Raw genomic sequence first — 19,907 nt, forward strand, 5'->3', positions numbered from 1 at the left:
TAATGACTTTTAATCAATTTTCCAAATATTGACCAAATATTTGCGTTGGCCTCTGCTGCATTTTGTGCTTGGTGCCCATTAGCACACGTTAGCATGCTAAGGTAAATGTCATGCATCAACTGCTGTAACTCCCCCAGTTCTTCAGCAGCTCCACTGGCTTCTAATGACTGACATGCACCTGCACTGACACGCACAAGGTCCTGACACTTACCGCCAAGGCCCTTCACAGCCAAACTCCACCATCTCTCTGTGAACTTCTCCAGTTCCTCTCAGATCCTCCCCGGCCACCCGGCCTTATCGTCCACCGTCGGGGTTTGGAGCGTCCGGTTCAGCTCAGCTCCACACATCTGGAACATTTCTCCCACTCGACATTCATATCCCGACTCAAAATCAATCTTTTCAAAGTAGTTAACAATAACTCACACCTGAAGACTCTTTTTTTTTTTTTCCACAAAGATTTTCTATTTCTGCACAAATGATCCACTTTGCACAGTCTCATCTTGTAAAAGAAAACATTTTATATTCTGAATGGTGATATAATATAAAGACATTCTGTGTGTAAGTAAAAATTGTCAATATATATATTTCTATTTCCCTCTATATACTTTTCAGTTATTTTTTGCATATTCCTTCAAATTTGATATTGTTTTTTAATTTTTGTTGTATCGTGACAAGGACATTTCCCGCACTATGTATCATTATTATTATTATTACAGTTATTCTTATAGTTTATGTTAACATTATGTTGCCATGGTGACGACGGCATTTGGCTCCAGACACTGATGTGATGCAGCCTCACACAGACGTGCTGCACTTCATATTCACTCTCAGCCAGAAATGCAAACAAATAGAATTTATTACAAAAAAAAAAAGATGTTATTACAGGAAAGTTTATTATCTTTCAGCTATAAAAGACTCAGCCTGCCAGAGAGTAAATGATCCAGAAGTTCATCAGCTGGAGAAAGTGATTTTTACTACTTATTTTGCAAGATGCGTTTTATTAACACGTTGAAATATCAGTTCTGTCACATAAAATGATGCATGATCATCAGCTTTGTTTAGAATAAAGCCTTTAACTTTTGGACGAGAAGCAATCTCACATAATTTGCCGACACCCCACACGGTGCGGCTCACGCTTTGATTTCAGCATCATCACATTGATGGCGTAAAGGGTGACGAAGGTCTTCAGGGGCTGCTGATGACCTGCTTGATCCAGTCGGTGAGCCTGGTGATGCGGGTGTAGACGCCGTAGTAGTCTGGACGCCCGCAGCCTTTGCCCCAGCTCACCACCCCGGCCAGGAACCAGCGACCAGACGGCTCCTGGCAGACCAGCGGACCGCCCGAGTCTCCCTGACAGAGGCACAGATGTAAGATGGTAACTTCACCAGGGCCATGTAAGGCTTGTAATTATTAATGGTGAGTGTTACGACACTCGGTGGTTAGATGCAGCTCATTTTATGGCTTGTTTGTGTCTTTAGGCTTCGTCTTCAGCAGTCCTTTTATGTCATTTAATTATTTATTTTTGTTATTTTATTAAATCTACTCTTTTTGTCTTTGGGGAAATATAAACCCAGACGGAGAAAGAGAGAGAGACTTAATGTATCATGTCCCAACATACACAGATCAGCCAAAACATTAAGACCACAGACAGGAGACGTAGATAACGTTGACTGTTTTGTGACAATACATTGTTCTTCTGGGAATCTTTAAAGTCTGAGAGTCATTCATGTGGATGTTACTTAGACATGTAGCACCCACCTAGACCAGACCAGGGACCCCCACCCCATAGCAATGACACTCCTTGATGGCAGCAGCCATCACCAGCAGGGAAACGGTTTAGGAACAACTAAAAAAACAAAAACGAAACATGAAAACTAGCACCAGGTGTTGACCTGGCCTCCAAATTCACTAGATGCCAAACTCATCAAGCCCCTCCCCTCAACCCATACGTCCCAAAGGCTCCCCCACTAACAACACTGTGTTTCCAGACACCACAGGACACCCTCAGAAGGCCCTCATGTCCATTGTCTGATGAGTCACAAGAGACACTAGGGAGACCGAAACAATATTAGGAAGGGGGTCATAATGTTATGCCTGATCGGTGTATGTTGATATTTAAATACATTTTTTATACTTAAATCGATTTATGTTGTAATTTGCTAAAAGTTTTATTTGCCTAAAATATTTGCCCCCTAAAGGCAAAATGATGAAGTTATTCAATGATCATGAAATTTCAATTTTTAAAAGTATCGGCGATACTAGCATTTGCATTTACTTGGTATCGGGTCGATACCAAAATCCCCAGTATCACCCACCCACTAATTTAATCCACTGTTGATTAAAAATGAGGTAGACTAAAAATTAAAGCCTCTTGTATGTGAGTGCATCTCCGTACCTGACAGGCGTCCTTCTCTCCACTGCGATACCCAGCGCAAAGCATTCTGGGAGAGACCGTATGGCCGTAGGAACGAACACAGGCTTCCTCGCTGACCAGGCGGACGTCCACCTTCTGAAGCAGATTGCTGGCCTTTCCTGGAGGCATCGGAGAGTAAAGCATGAGAGCACAAACCGAAACAATGTTTTCATCCTCACCGTGAAACTATTTCGTACTAACACACCAAACAGCAGACGTCATTTCAACGTTGGTTTTTGGGCTAAATGTGGTCGGTCCAATATAGTCTTGATTTAGTCCAGAAATAGTCGTTGAAAATTGGGTTGTGACTTTTTGAAGACGTCTTTTCAACATGAAAATTACGGCTTTTCACCTTTCACATTTCAATTCCAAATTTAGATGCACATGAGTGACGTCTTTTCAATGTCTTTTCAACTACTTTTTGCTGGGTGGGAAGTAACCACATTGGTTACTATGGAGAAGGATTAGGGCCACAAAAAAAAACAGTTCTGACTTTAAACTCAGAATTCTGAGATTAAAGTCAGAACTCACTTCTTCTTTTTTTTTTCTCACGGTGGCCCTAATCCTCCTCCGTAGGTTACTGAGAGGTGGCGGACCAGAAAATAATTTCCACCATCAGCCATCTCTGTCTCTCTCTCAGCCTTCACCTCTTCATTAGGGTTCATCGTGATACGGGGGAAACCACTTCCACCCGCGCCTCCTCCTCCATCTCCTCCTCCCACCTCTTTAATTTAAACGGGCTAATCGCACGTGTGTTCGCTCGGTTATCATATGCCGCCCACCCACACACACAAACACTCCCCACATCTTGCGCAACTGACAAAATGTATTTAAAAAAAAAAGCACCCGGCCGCTTCCTGGGAAAACAACTCATTAGACTGAATAATGCATGAGACGGTGGAGGGAAAAAAAATTAATGCTCGTCTTCTCATAGGAGAGAAAAACAAAACAATAAACAAAAAATCTTCCTCTTTAATATAAACTGTCAGGTGAAAAGAAGGAAATAAAACATTAAAATAGTTTTGGTTTGTAGAACTAAACAGTTGAATGTAAGTGTCTATTTAAAGAAGATGCTGTCTATCCATATATAGGCCTGTGGATAAATGGAAATTTTCAACAACAACATTTCATGGCCTTAAAGCCTGAGAATTGCAAATGGTTTAATAAAGCAGCCTGGAAGTTGTTTGAGAGGTCAGATTACACAGCGAAGCATGAAGCCTGTAATAAAGTGCTGCAAATGTTGCTTAATTTCAAGGGGTCAAGTCAAACGACACATCTAATCTTGGATAATTAAAGTCATTTTGTTATTATTCTGTTATCGAAAAAACATTCTTTCCGCACACTGCTACCACCCACATTTAACGCTCTATCCCACAGGTGACAAACATACGGCCCGCGGGCCAATAGCAGGCCCCCAGAGTGTCTAATGTGGCCCGTAGCATGAGTTTGCATTCTCCTAATTTACTTGCACTAAAATAAACGACAAAAGTCTAGAGCTGCCGTTACTCATAGAGGATATATGTCGACGTCACTGCCCCCCTGAGTGGCTAAAACATTGGGGAAATGTATCAGTAAATACAGCGAGACCGGGAAAAATGTGGATTAGCAGATCAAATTAGGGACAATGATCAGTGTTAGTTTAAGTTGGTTTTGGCTCATTTCAGTTAATGATAAATGTAGCTAAATAAAAGATGCTAATGCTGAGGACTTTACTGAAAAGTAGCATTAGCCAGACAATACTCTAGCGTCTGTTTTATTGTTATTTACTGTTGGAACTGAAATAGTTAAATTAATATTTCCTGACACTAAATGTAAACCACAACACCAGGTTTCTATGTCTGGATTCCAGATGTTTCTTCGTAATGCAGCGATCCATTTACTTCTCTGTTCTTTGGCAGATTTCTGTAAAAATATAAAATATATCTCTGACTGCTTTTCAAATATGTTGGTTCAGTCAATCGCACAACAGCTCTTCACCATTTTTTAAATTCAATTTCACAATTTAGACGCTATTAAAGTCTATGATTCAAGCTAATGCTGCTAATCTCCATGCTCAACTTTTGCCACTCAGTGGCCGTAACCACGGAGACTTCAGCTTCCTGTGATGTCACACACCCTCTATAGGTTATTATTTTGTTATGTTGCTGCTCCATCCTCTCCACATTCCCTCCCTTCTCCCTGCTCACCTCCCTCCTGTAGCGCCCCCCACCCGGTGACCCAGCAGAGCAGGCCCGGCTCCAGTTGGTGGGTGGGCGGGGGCAGGCACGCGGGTCGAGCGTGTCCGGCGAGGAGCGCGGGGGCCGGGCGGTCCAGCTTCAGCAGGGCCAGGTCGTAGTCGTGGGACTCGTCGTCGTAGTACTGGTGGAGATGGATGCGTTGGACCCGAGCCACCTCTTCTATGGGGCTGCTGCGGTTGAGCATTAGTTTACTGAGGTAGACCGTCCACACCGAGGGGGAGTAGAGGCTGCAGCGGGAGCACAAGTGATGTTTTTTTCCTGACTTAGCACTAATAAAATAACATATGATGCCCATAAGCAGTGTTTGCCTTTTACGAAATATTTGAGCAGCTGTTATCTGTCTGTGTATGTTTGTTTGTTTTTTAATCTTCTCTATCCACTGAAATGCCAAGACTCAATGAAGGCTGCAAAAGCTTTTAAGCAGCATGCAGGAAAATGAAGTAGAGAGGAACTGTTAATCCTCTACAGGATGTTGCAGCTATAGTTTTGGCCCCGGTCCAGGCGGCTGATGCTGGGTTTTGAAGAGACACAGAATATATAAATACATAAATACTCTGGCTCTGAGTCAAGCAGGCTGTCGCCGCTAAACCTTGGACTTGGACTTGGAAGGATTCGACAAAGAAAGTTTTTTTTTTGCCGAGTACATTTTCCCTTCATGCATCCTCTAACATATGAAAATGAGTCACCAAAGTCGACGTGGAGAATGAAAAAAGAGCTCTTCCGGTTTCCCTCACTTACCGGTCGTCGTAGAAACAGTGGGCGGCAGACACCACCCACTGGTCGGAAATTAGCGCACCTCCGCAGATGTGGGTGCCCCGCACCTGCAGGCTGGCCTGCCATGGCCACTCCCCCTCCGAGGCGTCGGTACCCCCGACGATACGGCTGGAGAACTGCCTCAGGCCGCAGTCTGAAGACGAAACACACAAAGGTTGTAGACACCAACCCCTACGTACTCCGATCAGCCACAGCATATTGACCACGTGACTAATATTGGCCCTAACACACCAGGGGATGGACTCCAGTAGATCTCTGAAGGTGCGTTGTGTTGTCTGGTAGCTAGCTAGCAGCAAATCCAAGTCAAGTTGTAGAGCCTCGGTTAATCTGATTTAACTGAACTCAGGATTATTGAACAGTTTTTGATGGATGTACTGCGTGTTTTAAGGCCTTTCTATCAGAACCAGCACAAACTTTTCCAGCAATTCAAGCAACAGTTTCTTCTTCTGTTGTGTCGGAGGCCACGGGCCGACCTTCCCTCCCAATGTTCATCAGTGAATCGGTTCACCTTTACCTTCCTTGGATGACTTTTAAAAGTGGCTGCCCACTGCAGACTGGGAACAACCCACTAGACTTGTCAGTCACAGTGGAGCCTCGCTGCGAAGAATATCCCACCCATTAGCAGTTTCCATGGTAACGTGTCAGTGGTCGTAATGCTGTGGCTGATCGGTGAAGATAAGTTGCAAATAAACTTCCAGCAAATGTAAAGAAATTCATAATTCATAAGAAAAAGATGAAGAGAATCTGTTTTTGTTTTCTGAACTGATTTGACTTTCATTACAAAGAAGAGATGGAAAGTTTATGAATGGAGAATGAAAGCAGTTCGTCTTCTCACCGCACTGTTTCTCATCTGAGGCATCAGGGCAGTCGGTGACAGAGTCGCACTCCGGGTTCGGCTTCTTCAGACACGTGCCGTCAGCGCACACGTAGGTCATATCTGTACACTGCACACCTGGACGCACACACAGACGGACGTCAACGCTTAGTCCGACGAACTTTTAGAATTCGCGGAGAAAGTCAGATTTAGCAGATTTTCTGATCTTCTTTTAATCTTGTACACCTGAGTATAAACAGAAACTTCCAGTAGAATAAACTCTGACTGGAGTTACGCAGAGCTCAGCTATTTCTCAGGCCACCTGTTGCCAGAGGCTGTCGGCTCTTTCTCTCATATACGTGTGAATGTGTGTTTACTCGTGGTGGGTGTGGGTTCGTTACCCTCGGTGCAGTTCATCTCGTCTGAGGCCTCCGGGCAGTCTGGGTGCTCGTCACACAGTTTGTAGTAGTCCACACACTGACTGTCCTCTGGACACTTAAACTGTGCCACACACACTGAAAAACACACACACACACACACACACACACACACACTGATATTAGTACCTGCTTTCATTTTTGTTTACATGAAAACAGAAAGACAGATCATGTTGCAACATGGACTCTAATTAGTTGTGTTTGATTAGCAGCTAACACTAACCCTGTAACTCTTTCTTCTGTCCAAGTTGATTCATTCATTCAGAATTTAGATGAACGTCTTGCATCATTTGCAGCACACACTGACAGGACTCCCGTTAACGTTGTTTTGCTTTGATGCGTAGCCATGAATGTTATATGTAATAAATCTGACAGCCTCCGATCTCCTAAAGGTGTCAAACATACGGCCCGCGGGCTAAAAGGGACCCACCAGAGTGTCTAACGTAGCCCCGCAGCATGAATTTGCAAAGTGGGAAAATAACATTAGAGGTGTTGGGAACATTCCTCGGATATTTCGATATTGACGTGATAACATCACACAGTTGCTGCAGATTTGTCGGCTGCACATCCACGATGAGAATCCACCACATCCCAAAGTTGCTCTGTTGGACTGAGATCTGGTGACTGTGGAGGCCATTGGAAAACAGTGAACTCATTGTCATGTTCCAGAAACCAGTTTGAGATGATATGAGCCTTGTGACATTATCCTGCTGGAAGTAGCCGTCAGAAGATGGTCCACTGTGGTCATAAAGGGATGGACATGGTCAGCAACAATACTCAGGTAGGCTGTGGCATTTAAACCATGCTCAGTTTGTACTAAGGAGAAAATATCCCCCACAACATCACATCACCAACACCAGCCTAAACCGTTGATACAAGGCAGGATGGATCCATGCTTTCATGTTGTTTACGATGAAATCAACCAGGCAACGTTTTTCCAGTCTTCTATTGTCCAGTGTTTATGAGCCTGTGTGAACTGTAGTCTCAGTTTCCTGTCCTTAGCTGACATTAGTGGCACCGGGTGTGGTCTTCTGCTGCTGTAGCTCATCTTCTTCAAGGTTCAACGTGTTGTGTGTTCAGAGATGTTATTCTACATTCCTTGGTTGTAACCAGTGGTTATTTGAGTTACTGTTGCCTTTCTATCATCTCCAACCAGTCTGCCCATTCTCCTCTGACCTCTCACGTCAACAAGGCATTTTTGCTCACTGGATATTTTCTGTTTCTCGGACCATTCTCTGTAAACCCTAGAGATAATTGTGCGTGAAAATCCCAGTAGATCAATAGTTTCTGAAATACTCAGACCAGCCCGTCTGGCACCAACAACCATATCACGTTCAAAGTCACTTAAATCCCCTTTGTTCCCCCAATCTGATGCTCAGTTTGAACTTCAGCGAGTTGTCTCGAACACCTCTACATGACTGAATGCATTGAATTGCAGCCATGTGTTTGGCTGATTAGCTATTTGTGCTAACAAGCAGTTGAACACTTGTACCTAGTAATGTTTTTTTTTTTTAAGGATAGTTTATTAAATGTAAACATTTGCCTTTTCTTCTTTGCATTAAAAAAATGGAAGAAGTCTTTAGTTATTGTTCAGTTGTGTTACTGGCTTCAGATCAAACTGGACTGTATGTGGCCCTCGAACTAAAATGACTTTGACACCCCCGTCCTAAAGTGTCTCAAGTGACCTCAGTAGTTGTGTAGCGTCTGATGAGCTGTAAATTCAGCAGTGTACCAGTGCATTTGGATTTACGGCCTCCTGCTGTCACGCTTATTATTTGAGAATTTATTTCCCCTCTAACTTCTGGTAGCGGCAGGAAACAATAAAATATGTGTCGAGAAGTGACTGTTGTGAAATATGTACCACAATTCCTCTCGTCAAGTCCGTTGGGACAGTCCTTGATCCCGTCGCACACAGGAACACAGAGGCCATTAACGGTGCACAGGAACTGGCCCGGGCAAGCTGTTCAGCACACAGATAAACACAACTCATTCGCACAAGGCAGAAACCTTCTTTATTGCTTATTCATCCACATTTGTCAACGTGCGTCACCGACTTACGATCCGACAGGTTGAAGATGCTGTAGTGCAGCTGGAGGCCTGGCCCTGTGAGCGACACCTCGGACGTCATGACAACAGTCGCCGTGGCGGAGAGCAGGAAGAGGCGCTCGTTGTAGGGCTGCAAACCTCTGGTGCCGCACAGTCTGAGAGACGAGAGAGACAGAGCGACAAATTGAGAGGAAACTGCTTCACTTTGGGCACAAGAAGAAGGCTGCAGCAGAGGAAGCGCTCTTTGAATAGCAATGGCCTTAACCCTGTGACTCTGAGCTTGTACCAAGGTGCAAACATCAAACACTATCCTGGGTGAATGTTGATTAGCAAGTACAAGATTTGTCAATATGAATGTAAACAGATACGAGAAAAATGCTTATATTGACCCTGTAATTGGCCGTACGGGACAATGCTGCCCCCTGCTGTTCAGTATAGAAAACAACTGTCATGATACAAACAGTTAACCTTTGTGACTTCGGTATTAACCCAGATGACATTTATGAACAAATACTTTAACTGATGTCAACATGTGAAACTTTTTCATATTTTTGCTTTAATGTACACTAATGATGTGCACTGATGAATCTGCGTTTTGCACCAACCAGTACCTCGCTGTCTTGTCCGCTACATTTTATAGCCTTAGCAATTAGACTTAGACGTTAATGATCCACAAGGGAAATGACTTAGTAGCTTCATTGCACATAAAAGTGAACACTCACAAAAAGTGAAAACCCCAAGAAAGATAAAATAAAATAAGATTAGTTAGTTTAAAATGAGTATTATCTAATAAAATAAAATAATAATCAAAAATTTTAGCAATTTTAATTACCATCACACTGTAAACACAGAATACATTTATATTTCTATTTTTCTACATATATCTTTCAGAATGTTTTATTTTTTGTGTATTTCTATCATAATATTCCCAATTTTTTTTTTTGTATATATTCTTGTCAAATTCCACGCTACTGTGACAAGGAGATTTCCCATACGTGAGGAAAATAAACAACGTCTTATGTCTTAATAATTCTTTTTTTTTTTGCTAGTATTTGTGCTGCAGCCACCTGTACATGGTATGGTGCACGAAAGTTAGAAGCAGAGCTCAGACTGAAATAGGCTCCGCACCTGTGCTCTAAACAGAGGCAGAATTTATTATTAAGTATTTGAGGAAGGAACGTTATCTTCAGGACACAGCCTGTTCTCGTATAAGTCGGATTTTGTTTTGTGCTGCTCGGAAAACACCCACGTGTTTTTTTCCAAACCTTTTCAAAGTAGATTGCGCTGTGTAATAAGTGGAGAAAAGAGCCTTGGAGATATGAGAAAATTAAAGAGTAATGCTTTAATGGCCGATCAGCTAGACTCACTGAGGTAAAGTCTACCTGCGGTTCTGGATGATCCACTGTCCCTGGGTACAAGCCTGGTTGTAAGTGGCCCTGCTCAGCTCGTAGCCCTCGAACTCCAGAGACAAACCCATCCCCGCATCGGGCATCTGGAACAGGAAACACACACAATATCCTTTAATCACTCTGAGCCATTAACAGCTGCTTTTGGGGGACGTGTTTAATGTGCCGTTCACTTAATAAAGACTGTGTGCGTGGGTGAGGAACCTACAGTAAAACTCCAGGTGCAGTTGGTGTTTGGAGGGTAGTAGCTGGGGAAGAAAGGCGTCCTTAGCGTCCCCTGAACCCCCGACACCGCCTTCAGCTCTATGGTGGAATTACAGTCTGAGAAAGACAGCAAAAAAAAAAATAGAACAAGAAAATGTATCAGTGCAAATCCTCGAAATTCTCCTTCCTTGTATTGTCTCCACTGTGTCACTAATAGTTCTGACCCTGTGAACTGAATGTTGGGAATGACTGCCGCCATCAATGAGCGTCATAACTATGGGGTGGGGGTGTCTGGTCTGGTCTAGGTGGGTGCTACATGTCTAAGTAACATCCACATGAATGAATGCCAGGTCCAAAAGTTTGCCAGCAGAATGGTCAATGTCATTCACTTCTCCTGTCAGTGGTTTTAATATTGTGGCTGAATAACCATAGCACGTGAGTGAGCTTGTTGCCATGGAGCCATTCTCATCAATTCAAAGAACCAAATCCAGCACCGTACAGCTACTTGTATTGATTTTCTCTCTGAGTCTTTTCTTTGTTAAATCGAGCTATGGACCCCTACACAGTTTGTAAACAATGTGACGTTTTGTTTTTGTTTTGTTTTTAGGGGCGTGGCTTAACTGGAGGCAAAACATCTCAAAAACTATAGCCTGTAAACGCTGGTTAGCATATTTCATCGGACTGTTTTGGCAAGAACGGATGAGGGAAACATATTTTTTAGAGAATATGCTAATACACTCACTCAAGTGAGACGGTGAGTGTTATTTTAAAAAGTTGACTCTGTCTGATGGGACTAAATTCACGGACCCCTACACTCTCAGTCACTTGATGAACGATTTGACCAAAGGAGGACACAGAGGGGACGGTGTTTGGTCTGTCTTTATCAAGTAAAAACCTCTCCAACAAAGACATTAGAAGAAGTCATGAAAACCACTGTGGAGGGTAACGTAGTAAATGCAACTTCAGCTTGGACACCTGCATTAGCTCGTTGTTAGCATTAGCAGTAACAAAAATCCCCTAAAATAAGGATTAACTTAAGGTCATTTCAGTTACAGTTTAATCTAACTTATCCATAACGTTATCCAGGCTGAAACTGATGATGCATCACATATTCATTTTATCTGATACGATTTGTGCACGTTGTTGATAATTGTGTAACTCCAGTACTTTCTTTTAATCGCCACATCTGGTATGTGGTAAAACTTCAAGGCAGTGTTTTATTTTTTTCTGGTTTTAGCCCCAGTAAATACAGCAAGACGACATTTTCATGGTTGAAAGTGACAGCGTTCACCTCGAGCTTCCCTCTGTTCTGCCTCCAGCTACGTCACCGTGACGCCACAGTGACGTAGGCCATGAAGGGATCTACAGAGGTATCCATTCCAGTTTTATTGTGCTGCATTAAACCTACAGGTGTGTGTGTGGTGTGTTTCTAAACCTGTATGGGGAAGGCTGAGGTCTTACCCTGACGGTCCCAAGCTTGTGCTGCTAAAGAAAATGGGTCCTTGTAGTTGTACAGACCCTGTTTCCAAACCACTGTCATCCACTCGCCGGATGAGAGGACGCGCACAGCATGCTCATGTCTGCTGCAGCCATACACACTGGGGATAAAAACACACACACACAGAGATGCACCCAGGGGGAATGATTATTTTTCTTATTATCTATTTCTGTTCGTTACAAATGAGTCCAAGACCTACAGTAGCTTAGCCCTTTCCAGGAAGAGAAACATAGGTCTGATGTGCAATAGCTTTAGTTTCTTTAATGTTCATCTGACACAGTACTGTCAGGGAGGAATCTGATTGTTCCCAAATACGACAGATGGCGTTGCCCCCACAGAGCTCTGATCTCACTATTATAGAGTCAGCCTGGGATTATGTGATGAGGCCGAAGCAACTGATGCTTGGGATAAATGGAACTAGCGCTTAAAGTCACATCACAAACCGATTTGATTTGCTATTTGCAGCACTCATGCAGAATATACGCGCCCTTGAACTCACGATGTGATGAGGTGATTGTCGGTCGGGGTGAGGGAGTTGTACACCACCAGCCTGTCGCGGCACTCGGGCAGCAGCCACTCCATGTGCAGCTCCAGCTGGAAGCCCGGGGCGGCCTGGAGGTGCCACAGGCAGGAGGAGCGCTGCGTGTCGGGGCCACGCAGAGCCACGGGGCTGCTGGACACCACCTTCTGGTAGCGATAACAGTCTTTCATGGGCAAAGAAGCCAAAGATGAGGGTTAGGGGTTAGTTTCTACAGTTTATCCATAACTGACAATATCATGGGGCATTTTGATCATAAAGTTTGATTTTATGTGATGAGATGAACCCGTGGTGCCTTCAAATGAAGTTGTCTTTAGTACATTCACAGGAAGAATTTATATGAATGGCATCTTCTTGCATTTATTCAACGACCTCGACAAACCAAAAATAAGTGAAAGCTATGACTATGTTTTTTTTTATTATTATTATTGTGATTTTGCAATATGTCTTGTTCATATATCTTCTACACGGCAACAATCCAGTCTAGTCCTGACCACGTCCATCACGGTCTGGTTCAGATGTCCCACCAGACATGACAGGGACAAACTGCAGAGAACAATCAGGTCTGCAGAGGAGATTATTGGCACCGACCTTCCCTCCATCCAGGACCTGCACCGGTCCAGAGCCAAGAGGGAGGCTGGTAAAAATCTCCACAGACCCCTTACACCCACACATCTGTTTAGACTCCTCCCCTCAGTCCAGAGTCATTATTTATTTATTTACGCTTTTATTTTTAGCTCATTGAAGTTCTGTGTTGTTCTATAAGTGAGCAAAGTGACTGAAGTCAAATTTCTTGTATGTGCACACATACGTGATCGATACAGCTGATTCAGATTCTGAGTATTTCTGACTGAAGCCCTGAGCTTGTCACAAAAATAGAATGCTAGGCAACCGAGCTCTCACGTCTCGCATTTCAGTAAGTTCACTCGTGTCACGTGACATTTCTCGCGCAGAAAAGTGATAAAACTCGCCGCACATAGACTTTAAAAGACATTAGTAATCTGAGACGAAGGCAGGCTGCTCCGCTTTTAACGGCGACCAATCAGCCAATCAGAAAATAGCATTTGTCGTTGCCAGGTGAAATAGGAGCGCCGTGATCACCGCTCTGCGAGAATGCGCGCACTCGTCAATGGGAGTGGAGGTCCGCGACCGGGAACCGAACAAGTCCACAATGAGTTTAGGAACTATGCAGGATATTTGCTTTATGAATCATGGCTCGTTATCTTTAAAGCCTTTAGTTTAAGCCACTGTTATTAGCTCTGCCTTGTTTTACTTTGCTTTGTCCTCTTCTCTAGGACCCATTTTCTCTGGTTTATGTTAAAGGTTCGGGCACTTTTCACATAAACTAAGATGAAACCTTAATGTTAAACATCCCAGATGACTGATACCACATTTTGAAACAAAAAATTCCAGTGGACTGTCAATTAAATTTTGTATGATGTCATTTTCATGTCATTTTACAATGAAGACATCGTATTAGTTTGTCTTGTATTGTAATTATTATGTAGTGTTGTTCCATGATTATTCTGTAGATATGCTTTTCCCGTGACATATTAAGCACCACAAGCCAACTGTACTTTCTGATGGTTGTTATTTTTCATGCATCAAAATTTTCTCCTGAGGCTGACAAAGTGCACTACTGCACCGGATGCTAATTAAGTCAATCAAAATGGGCAGATTAATAAAAAATCATGAAATTAGTGATAAGCAAGTGGAGATGAAATGTGATACCAAACGAGGCTTTCAAAAGTTCTATAACTTTGGAGTCGGTTTCTGTTGGGAGCAGAACAAAAAAAAGACAAGATAAATTAAAACTGAACTTAACAGAATCTATATATAATATCTAATATTGCTGTTTTTTTTTTTTTCTGTCTCTGTCTCCCTCCTCTGCTTTTCCTCTCACCGCTGACGGACAGCGTAGGGATGTGGAAGAGGTATCCATCAAAGCTGGCGGTTTCCTGCTCCCGTGAGCCGCTGTACACCCTCAGGCCCTCCTCCAGGCTCCTGGTGACCTTGTCCAGTGTGACTACCCCGTCATGGCTGCTGGGTACAGACAGCACCGTCCAGAAGTGAGCCACAAGACTCCCCTCCCTGCAAAAAACAAAACAAAAAAACAACCATATACCCACACATTAACAAGGTTGTTTGCAGAAAACAGCACATTTCTCTACATTTCTGGAGCTTGAAGGTTCTTTAACGCTTAAAGCACATAAATCCCCTTGCCTGGCAACCAGTCAGCCGAGACTATAGCTTTGCTGTTACTGTAAGCTACGACGTGAGGAATGTCACCGCTGTTGTGATGTGTCGATGACGCTTTTAGTCCTTGAACTCTAAACACATGCGAAGCAAAACTTTGACCTTTTGAGTCACCCGGTTTCACAGGAGAAACTGAAAACAACAACAGCGTCGGGTCGGCTGCAGTCACTTTCTCGGCGGCGGAAATCTGCACCCACTGAGCGCACGGAGTGGGTGACGATCACACTTGTCATTCAGCATTTTCTGCAGAGGCTGATCACTTAGAAGAGGGCGCGAATGAATGAGTGCATATTAACCACCGCCGCCGTCGCGTCGGAACAGAGGGAGCTGTCTCAAACGGCCCAGGGGGGTCCTTATGTTAGCGACGTCGCATATTATGAAGCGCTTGTAAACTCAGTCACGCCCATCTCAGTGATTATTAGTGTGCTGTGCTAGATCGATCCACGTACCCAAAGGCGAACACTGTGGTGTAGTTGAAGTATCGAGAAAGGCTGGAGGCTCTCATGACTGTCTCTACCTGAGAGACAGAAAAAAAGACGGCAGCAGCAGGAGTTCATGAGTAAACATTCGTGATGCGTGATAGATGTCAGTGATACAGGAACTGCAAAGTATGTATATATAGCATGCTGGTGGTTTCCTCTGGATGAAATCTATCTATATCTATGCCCATCTGTACAACCAATCAGCCAAAACGTTAAAACCACTGACAGGAAAAGCAAAAAAACATTGCCTATTTTGTGTCAATACAATGCTCTGCCTGGAAACTGGGTTGTTGCTTAGACATGTGCATTGACCAACAATGCCAACAGCCCACAGTCCATAGCGATGACACTCTTTGATTGTAGTTGGTAGCCATACTCAGGAGCAGGGTGCTAAACTAAAAAAACATGAAGATCAGCAGAAGGTGTTGACCTGGCCTCCACATTCACTAGATCCCAAACTGATAAAGTATTTGTGGTATGATCCACCATAGAGGCCCCTCCCCTCAACCCATAGGATCCAAAGTCCCCCACCACTAACAACATCCTGTTACCAGACACCGCAGCAAACTGTTTTGCGAAACCTACACAATGGTAGGAAAGTGGTCATAATGTTCTGGCTGATTGGTTTACGGTCACTGCTAGTATCGTTTTCTCGTGTCTCTCTTTAAATGCAGAGTTACTTTAGCGCACAGATCCCTCGACTATCGGAGGAGTTCTTACTCCCTGCTCACCATGTTCTGCACTCCCTTGGCTTCCCTCTTGAACGCGGGACTGTTGTGAGAGGACAGAGCAGCCGAGAAGTTCCTGTTGAGGATGGACAGGTGGGCCGTGTACTGCTGCTGGACACGAGGCTCCAACACCCAGACTCTGTACTCTGTTATAGAGGAAGGTTAGATAAACGCGAGTCTGAAGAGACTAGTCTTTCTGCAAAGGGGCAAAAACAGTCAATTAGCATATAGACGTTAAAAGGTGATATGACGACGACTCCGGGAACATCTGAGGGAAACACATCTAAACATAAAGTTCGAATGGTAATACTTCCAATAAAACCTCATAGTGGTTGAGTGAAAGGAGGAGATAACTAAAGAAAGATGGGTGCATCATCTACGATCTATGAGTATCTGCACAAAGTGTCCTCCAGTGGCAACAAGTCTTTAGCCGTATCCCACTAGCACGGAAATAATGATGAAGATCAGCTCACCCAGGAAGTACCACGCCAACGTGGCTCCGGCACCTATAAGGATGATGATGAGGCTAATGAGGAAGGCAAGAAGACACTTGGAGGACCGAGTCTTCCTGATTGGTGGAGCAACAGTTCGGGTAATAACTTCTACCTGCAAGAAAAACAAACAAACAAACAGAAAAGTTTCGTAAAGTGGTAAAGTTTGCCCAACAAGGAGTTTCTTCAATATTAAAACTATAAAATCAACCTGTGCATCATTGTGCGGTGTTCGAATTATTCAGGGCTCTGAGATGCTCTCAGTGTTTTTCTCTCTCTGTCTTTGAGATCTGTCTTTGGATGGCAACGACATGGACCTAATATCCAATATGACCAATATGGTTCAGATGTCTGCTTCAAGTAGGCTAATTAGTTGGCATTACCATAGATTTAATAAATAAAGAAAAGAGAGGCATTCATTTCATTTGCTGCCATATACAAACAACTGGATACACAGTTGAGGATACGCCACTGTGGAGTTTAAGTTTCATGACTTTATGATCGATCAGGAGAAATGAGGAATTTGAGGTTTTACTCTATTTTGGATAAAAAATAATAGTTGTGTTATTGTCGGTGTCGGTACCCAATATAGCCAGTCCGGTAGCTTAAGTTAACAATCTAATTAGCCAGCTAATGAATAAGCCTCAGGCTAGCTAGGCTCCGGTTTGTTAGCCAGGCTAACGGGAGGCTATCAATCAAACCGCCACTGAAGTCAGAATATAAATAATAATTAATAATACTTTTAAGTAAAGTCTGTCAATTTGGGAAATATTAATCTACCACGTGGAAACATTAAACATTAATGTCTCGTTCATGTTACTTTTTCCATAGGACCAATGTTACGGAAAAAAAATATTAAAGTTATATTACAGTGTGGGCCCATACATAAAGTTAGTCTAGATATTGAAACGAGGCTATATGTTAGTAGAATCCAAGAAAACTGAAAAAGAAATGGCGCTGGTAAGGAACAGGTGAGAGAGCGAAAAACTCATGCACATGAAAAAACAACGAATTATTGCCTTAATCGGCCTCTAGCTGAACAATGCGCATGTAGAGTACATGTAAAGACGTTACTCTGACTAAAGTCAGAGTTCTCCTTATCCGATGAAGACACTCAGATAATGTGATAGGAATTCATTTTTCTTTGCCATGTATACGCTTAATCTGACTACAAATGGATATTGCGTGTGTGTGCATGCTCCACAACCGCTGCGCTGGCATGTGTTACGTAGGAGGTTATAATAGCTGAACTTTTATCCCTATGGTTGTTGTTTGAAATGCCAGTCTGACGCATGAATGACTCATTTGTTGAACGACTCTTGTTTATTATATGACGTAATAGGTCAATCGGAAAGCGAGCCGTATTAACGCGGTATTAACCCGCTGAAAAGACGCATATCGCCCCCTAGTGTGGAGGAGGAGGACATGTTCCCGTCAGTTATTCGATTTTCTCTGCTGCATGTAAACTGGGACGAGGACTGTAGCCAGAAAGTCGAATATCGAGCACAGCTGGATTAAGCTCTGCATGTAAACGCACCAACTCCTCTGTTGCTGCATGTTTGCGGGTCATTACGTTTTACTTTCTATGTAAGCCGTCTAATTTAAGTTTTGTAAAAGCAATTAATTGTGATGTTCAGTAAAATCAATTTTATGGTCTTTAATATTAAAACATTGACACTTGTTAAACTTAAATACATTCAAAAAGAAGTAATTTTTGGAAGCAGTATTTTCACAGTCCACTCAGCTCTCACCTCTCAGCCAAGGCGCTTAAATAAGGGTGTATTCACACCTATTTTCGTTGCGAAAGTGTGACTGTTTATCCCTTAAGTCTGTTTTTTCTTGGCTTGGTGCGAACGTAGCAGTAGCACTCTGTTTTACAACACATGAATTGCCTTTTTTTTTTTTTTTTTTTTTTCCCCTCAGCAAACCGCTTTGCAGCCCACTTCCTCCCCAACCCCTGTGCTGTGCTCACAACGTGTCAATACTCTGTGACTGACACCTGCTCTGTTCTGTACCGGGATCCGTGCTGCTGGCAGGTACACTTCCCAAAACAGAGCCATACTTTCAAAACATTACTGCAAATGCAAAAAGATTCTTTGATCAAAGGGGTCCTGGCATTTCTCTTTGTTTTTGTTTAGTTATATTCTTATTCTGCTAACTCACATTCTTCTTTTTCTTCCATTGCTGATATATAGAGGAATCAAAAATTGCAGAATTTCTGCAGGAAAAAAAAATGTGAATCATTATAAATCTTCAAAAACACTGCATGTGCGGATTTATCTTTGCTTCAAAGTTCAAACACTAATTCTAATGTGTCTGTACTATTAGAGTCCCAGCGAGGGCTCAATGGTGTCAGTGGTTGGTGGTGAAGCACGTATAGATTAGTCATTTGGCACGATTTCTCACACCGGATAGTTGCAAAATCAATCCCTGTTTGTTCCCTGCAAAGCTCATCAGCAGAGCTTGTGGAAATGTGAACAACTGCATTGATAACCAATAGACAGATAAAATTGCGCAAAAAAAAAACCCAAAAAACAGATAAACAGATAAAAACGCACCAACATCACCATGAACGGTATTTTGGGTGGCTCTGGTGTGCTAGTAAGAGTCACTGGTTTAGCTTGAAGAGGACTGCATAATCTACCTTGCTCATTTTCAGACTTTTTCAACAAAAGCTGTGATAGTAACCCATCTATTCTTTTTTCTACATAATGTAAGCCTGTTCTAGTATATTGAACAGAATGTCAAAATCAAGTCAGGCTGAGAAACTTATGGCAGGAAGGGCTTTAAAGTGCAGGAAACTCGGTGCTGTCATGAAACGAAAGCCATATGACGACAAGTAGAGATTTCAGTATCAATTGTAATCACAGCAACGCCGTTCAAAACCACAACAAGAGCCTCCACTAACCCTCCATTTTAGGAAACTGAAATATCTGTAAATATCATTCTGTTCAACACCGGTCTTACATACATAGATGTCAATATAACGAGTGGAAAACGTTAAACTGCGCATGCAGCCGCTACTTCAGCGTTCTCAGTATTACTGACCCCATTGTTGTTTGAGGCAGGAGTGACCTCCTGGTCACGTGAAATTGACTTTTTGGAGCCGTGACCGAGCGCCATTGCGTCACTCCACACTCCTTGATCCTTGAGAAATCATCTTGGCGTCCCGCCTGGGCCTCGCTGACGACCCAATCTGCGACTTAACAGCTTTTACCGAGCATCTCCGGCTATCCCACAGCAGGACATGTCGCCCGAACGGCACCCGTTCTTGTTTGTAAGTCCAAAGGTAACGAGAAAAAAAAAAAGCTAGTCAATATTTCCCAAAGCCCATTTGGATTTGCACATTCGTTTAGAGATAGGTTGAGTTATCTCTGTGCATCCAGAGAACTCTTAACTGAAAACCAAACACGCATGTTGAGTACTTTCATATCTAAGGAGAGGAGGCAGGGAGAGGGATGCACTTCAGTTATGCTTACGTCACTAATCGTCACCCAGCAACAGAGATGCACCCAGTGGACTCACCTGAACAGGTACAGGCCTGTTGGGATTTGTGTCGGGTGAAGGTTATTTACGCTCTCGC

The 19,907-nt window shown here is 43.1% G+C and overlaps 1 protein-coding gene across 2 annotated transcripts; it reads right to left on the reverse strand.

Moving 5' to 3' along the window:
* Positions 1–495: 495 nt before the first annotated feature.
* On the reverse strand, positions 496–19,607 carry LOC125003838 (transmembrane protease serine 6). Of its 2 annotated transcripts, XM_047578056.1 has the most exons (18): positions 19,373–19,606; positions 16,307–16,439; positions 15,837–15,979; positions 15,073–15,140; positions 14,271–14,458; positions 14,099–14,140; positions 12,329–12,533; positions 11,793–11,929; positions 10,336–10,448; positions 10,104–10,213; positions 8,734–8,876; positions 8,537–8,635; positions 6,640–6,753; positions 6,260–6,376; positions 5,389–5,557; positions 4,600–4,877; positions 2,396–2,532; positions 496–1,350 (listed from the first exon to the last, which is right to left on the reverse strand). In XM_047578056.1, the coding sequence occupies exons 1-18, from the start codon at positions 19,445–19,447 to the stop codon at positions 1,186–1,188; spliced, it is 2,436 nt and encodes an 811-aa protein (XP_047434012.1). In that variant the 5' UTR covers positions 19,448–19,606; the 3' UTR covers positions 496–1,185. The 2 variants fall into 2 exon arrangements, with proteins under 2 accessions (XP_047434012.1, XP_047434013.1); XM_047578057.1 differs by lacking the exon at positions 14,099–14,140 and having other exon boundaries at positions 19,373–19,607.
* Between the last annotated feature and the right edge of the window lie 300 nt (positions 19,608–19,907).

This window comes from Mugil cephalus, chromosome 2, assembly GCF_022458985.1.
Source record: "Mugil cephalus isolate CIBA_MC_2020 chromosome 2, CIBA_Mcephalus_1.1, whole genome shotgun sequence".
In the NCBI taxonomy this organism is placed as follows: Eukaryota; Metazoa; Chordata; class Actinopteri; order Mugiliformes; family Mugilidae; genus Mugil; species Mugil cephalus.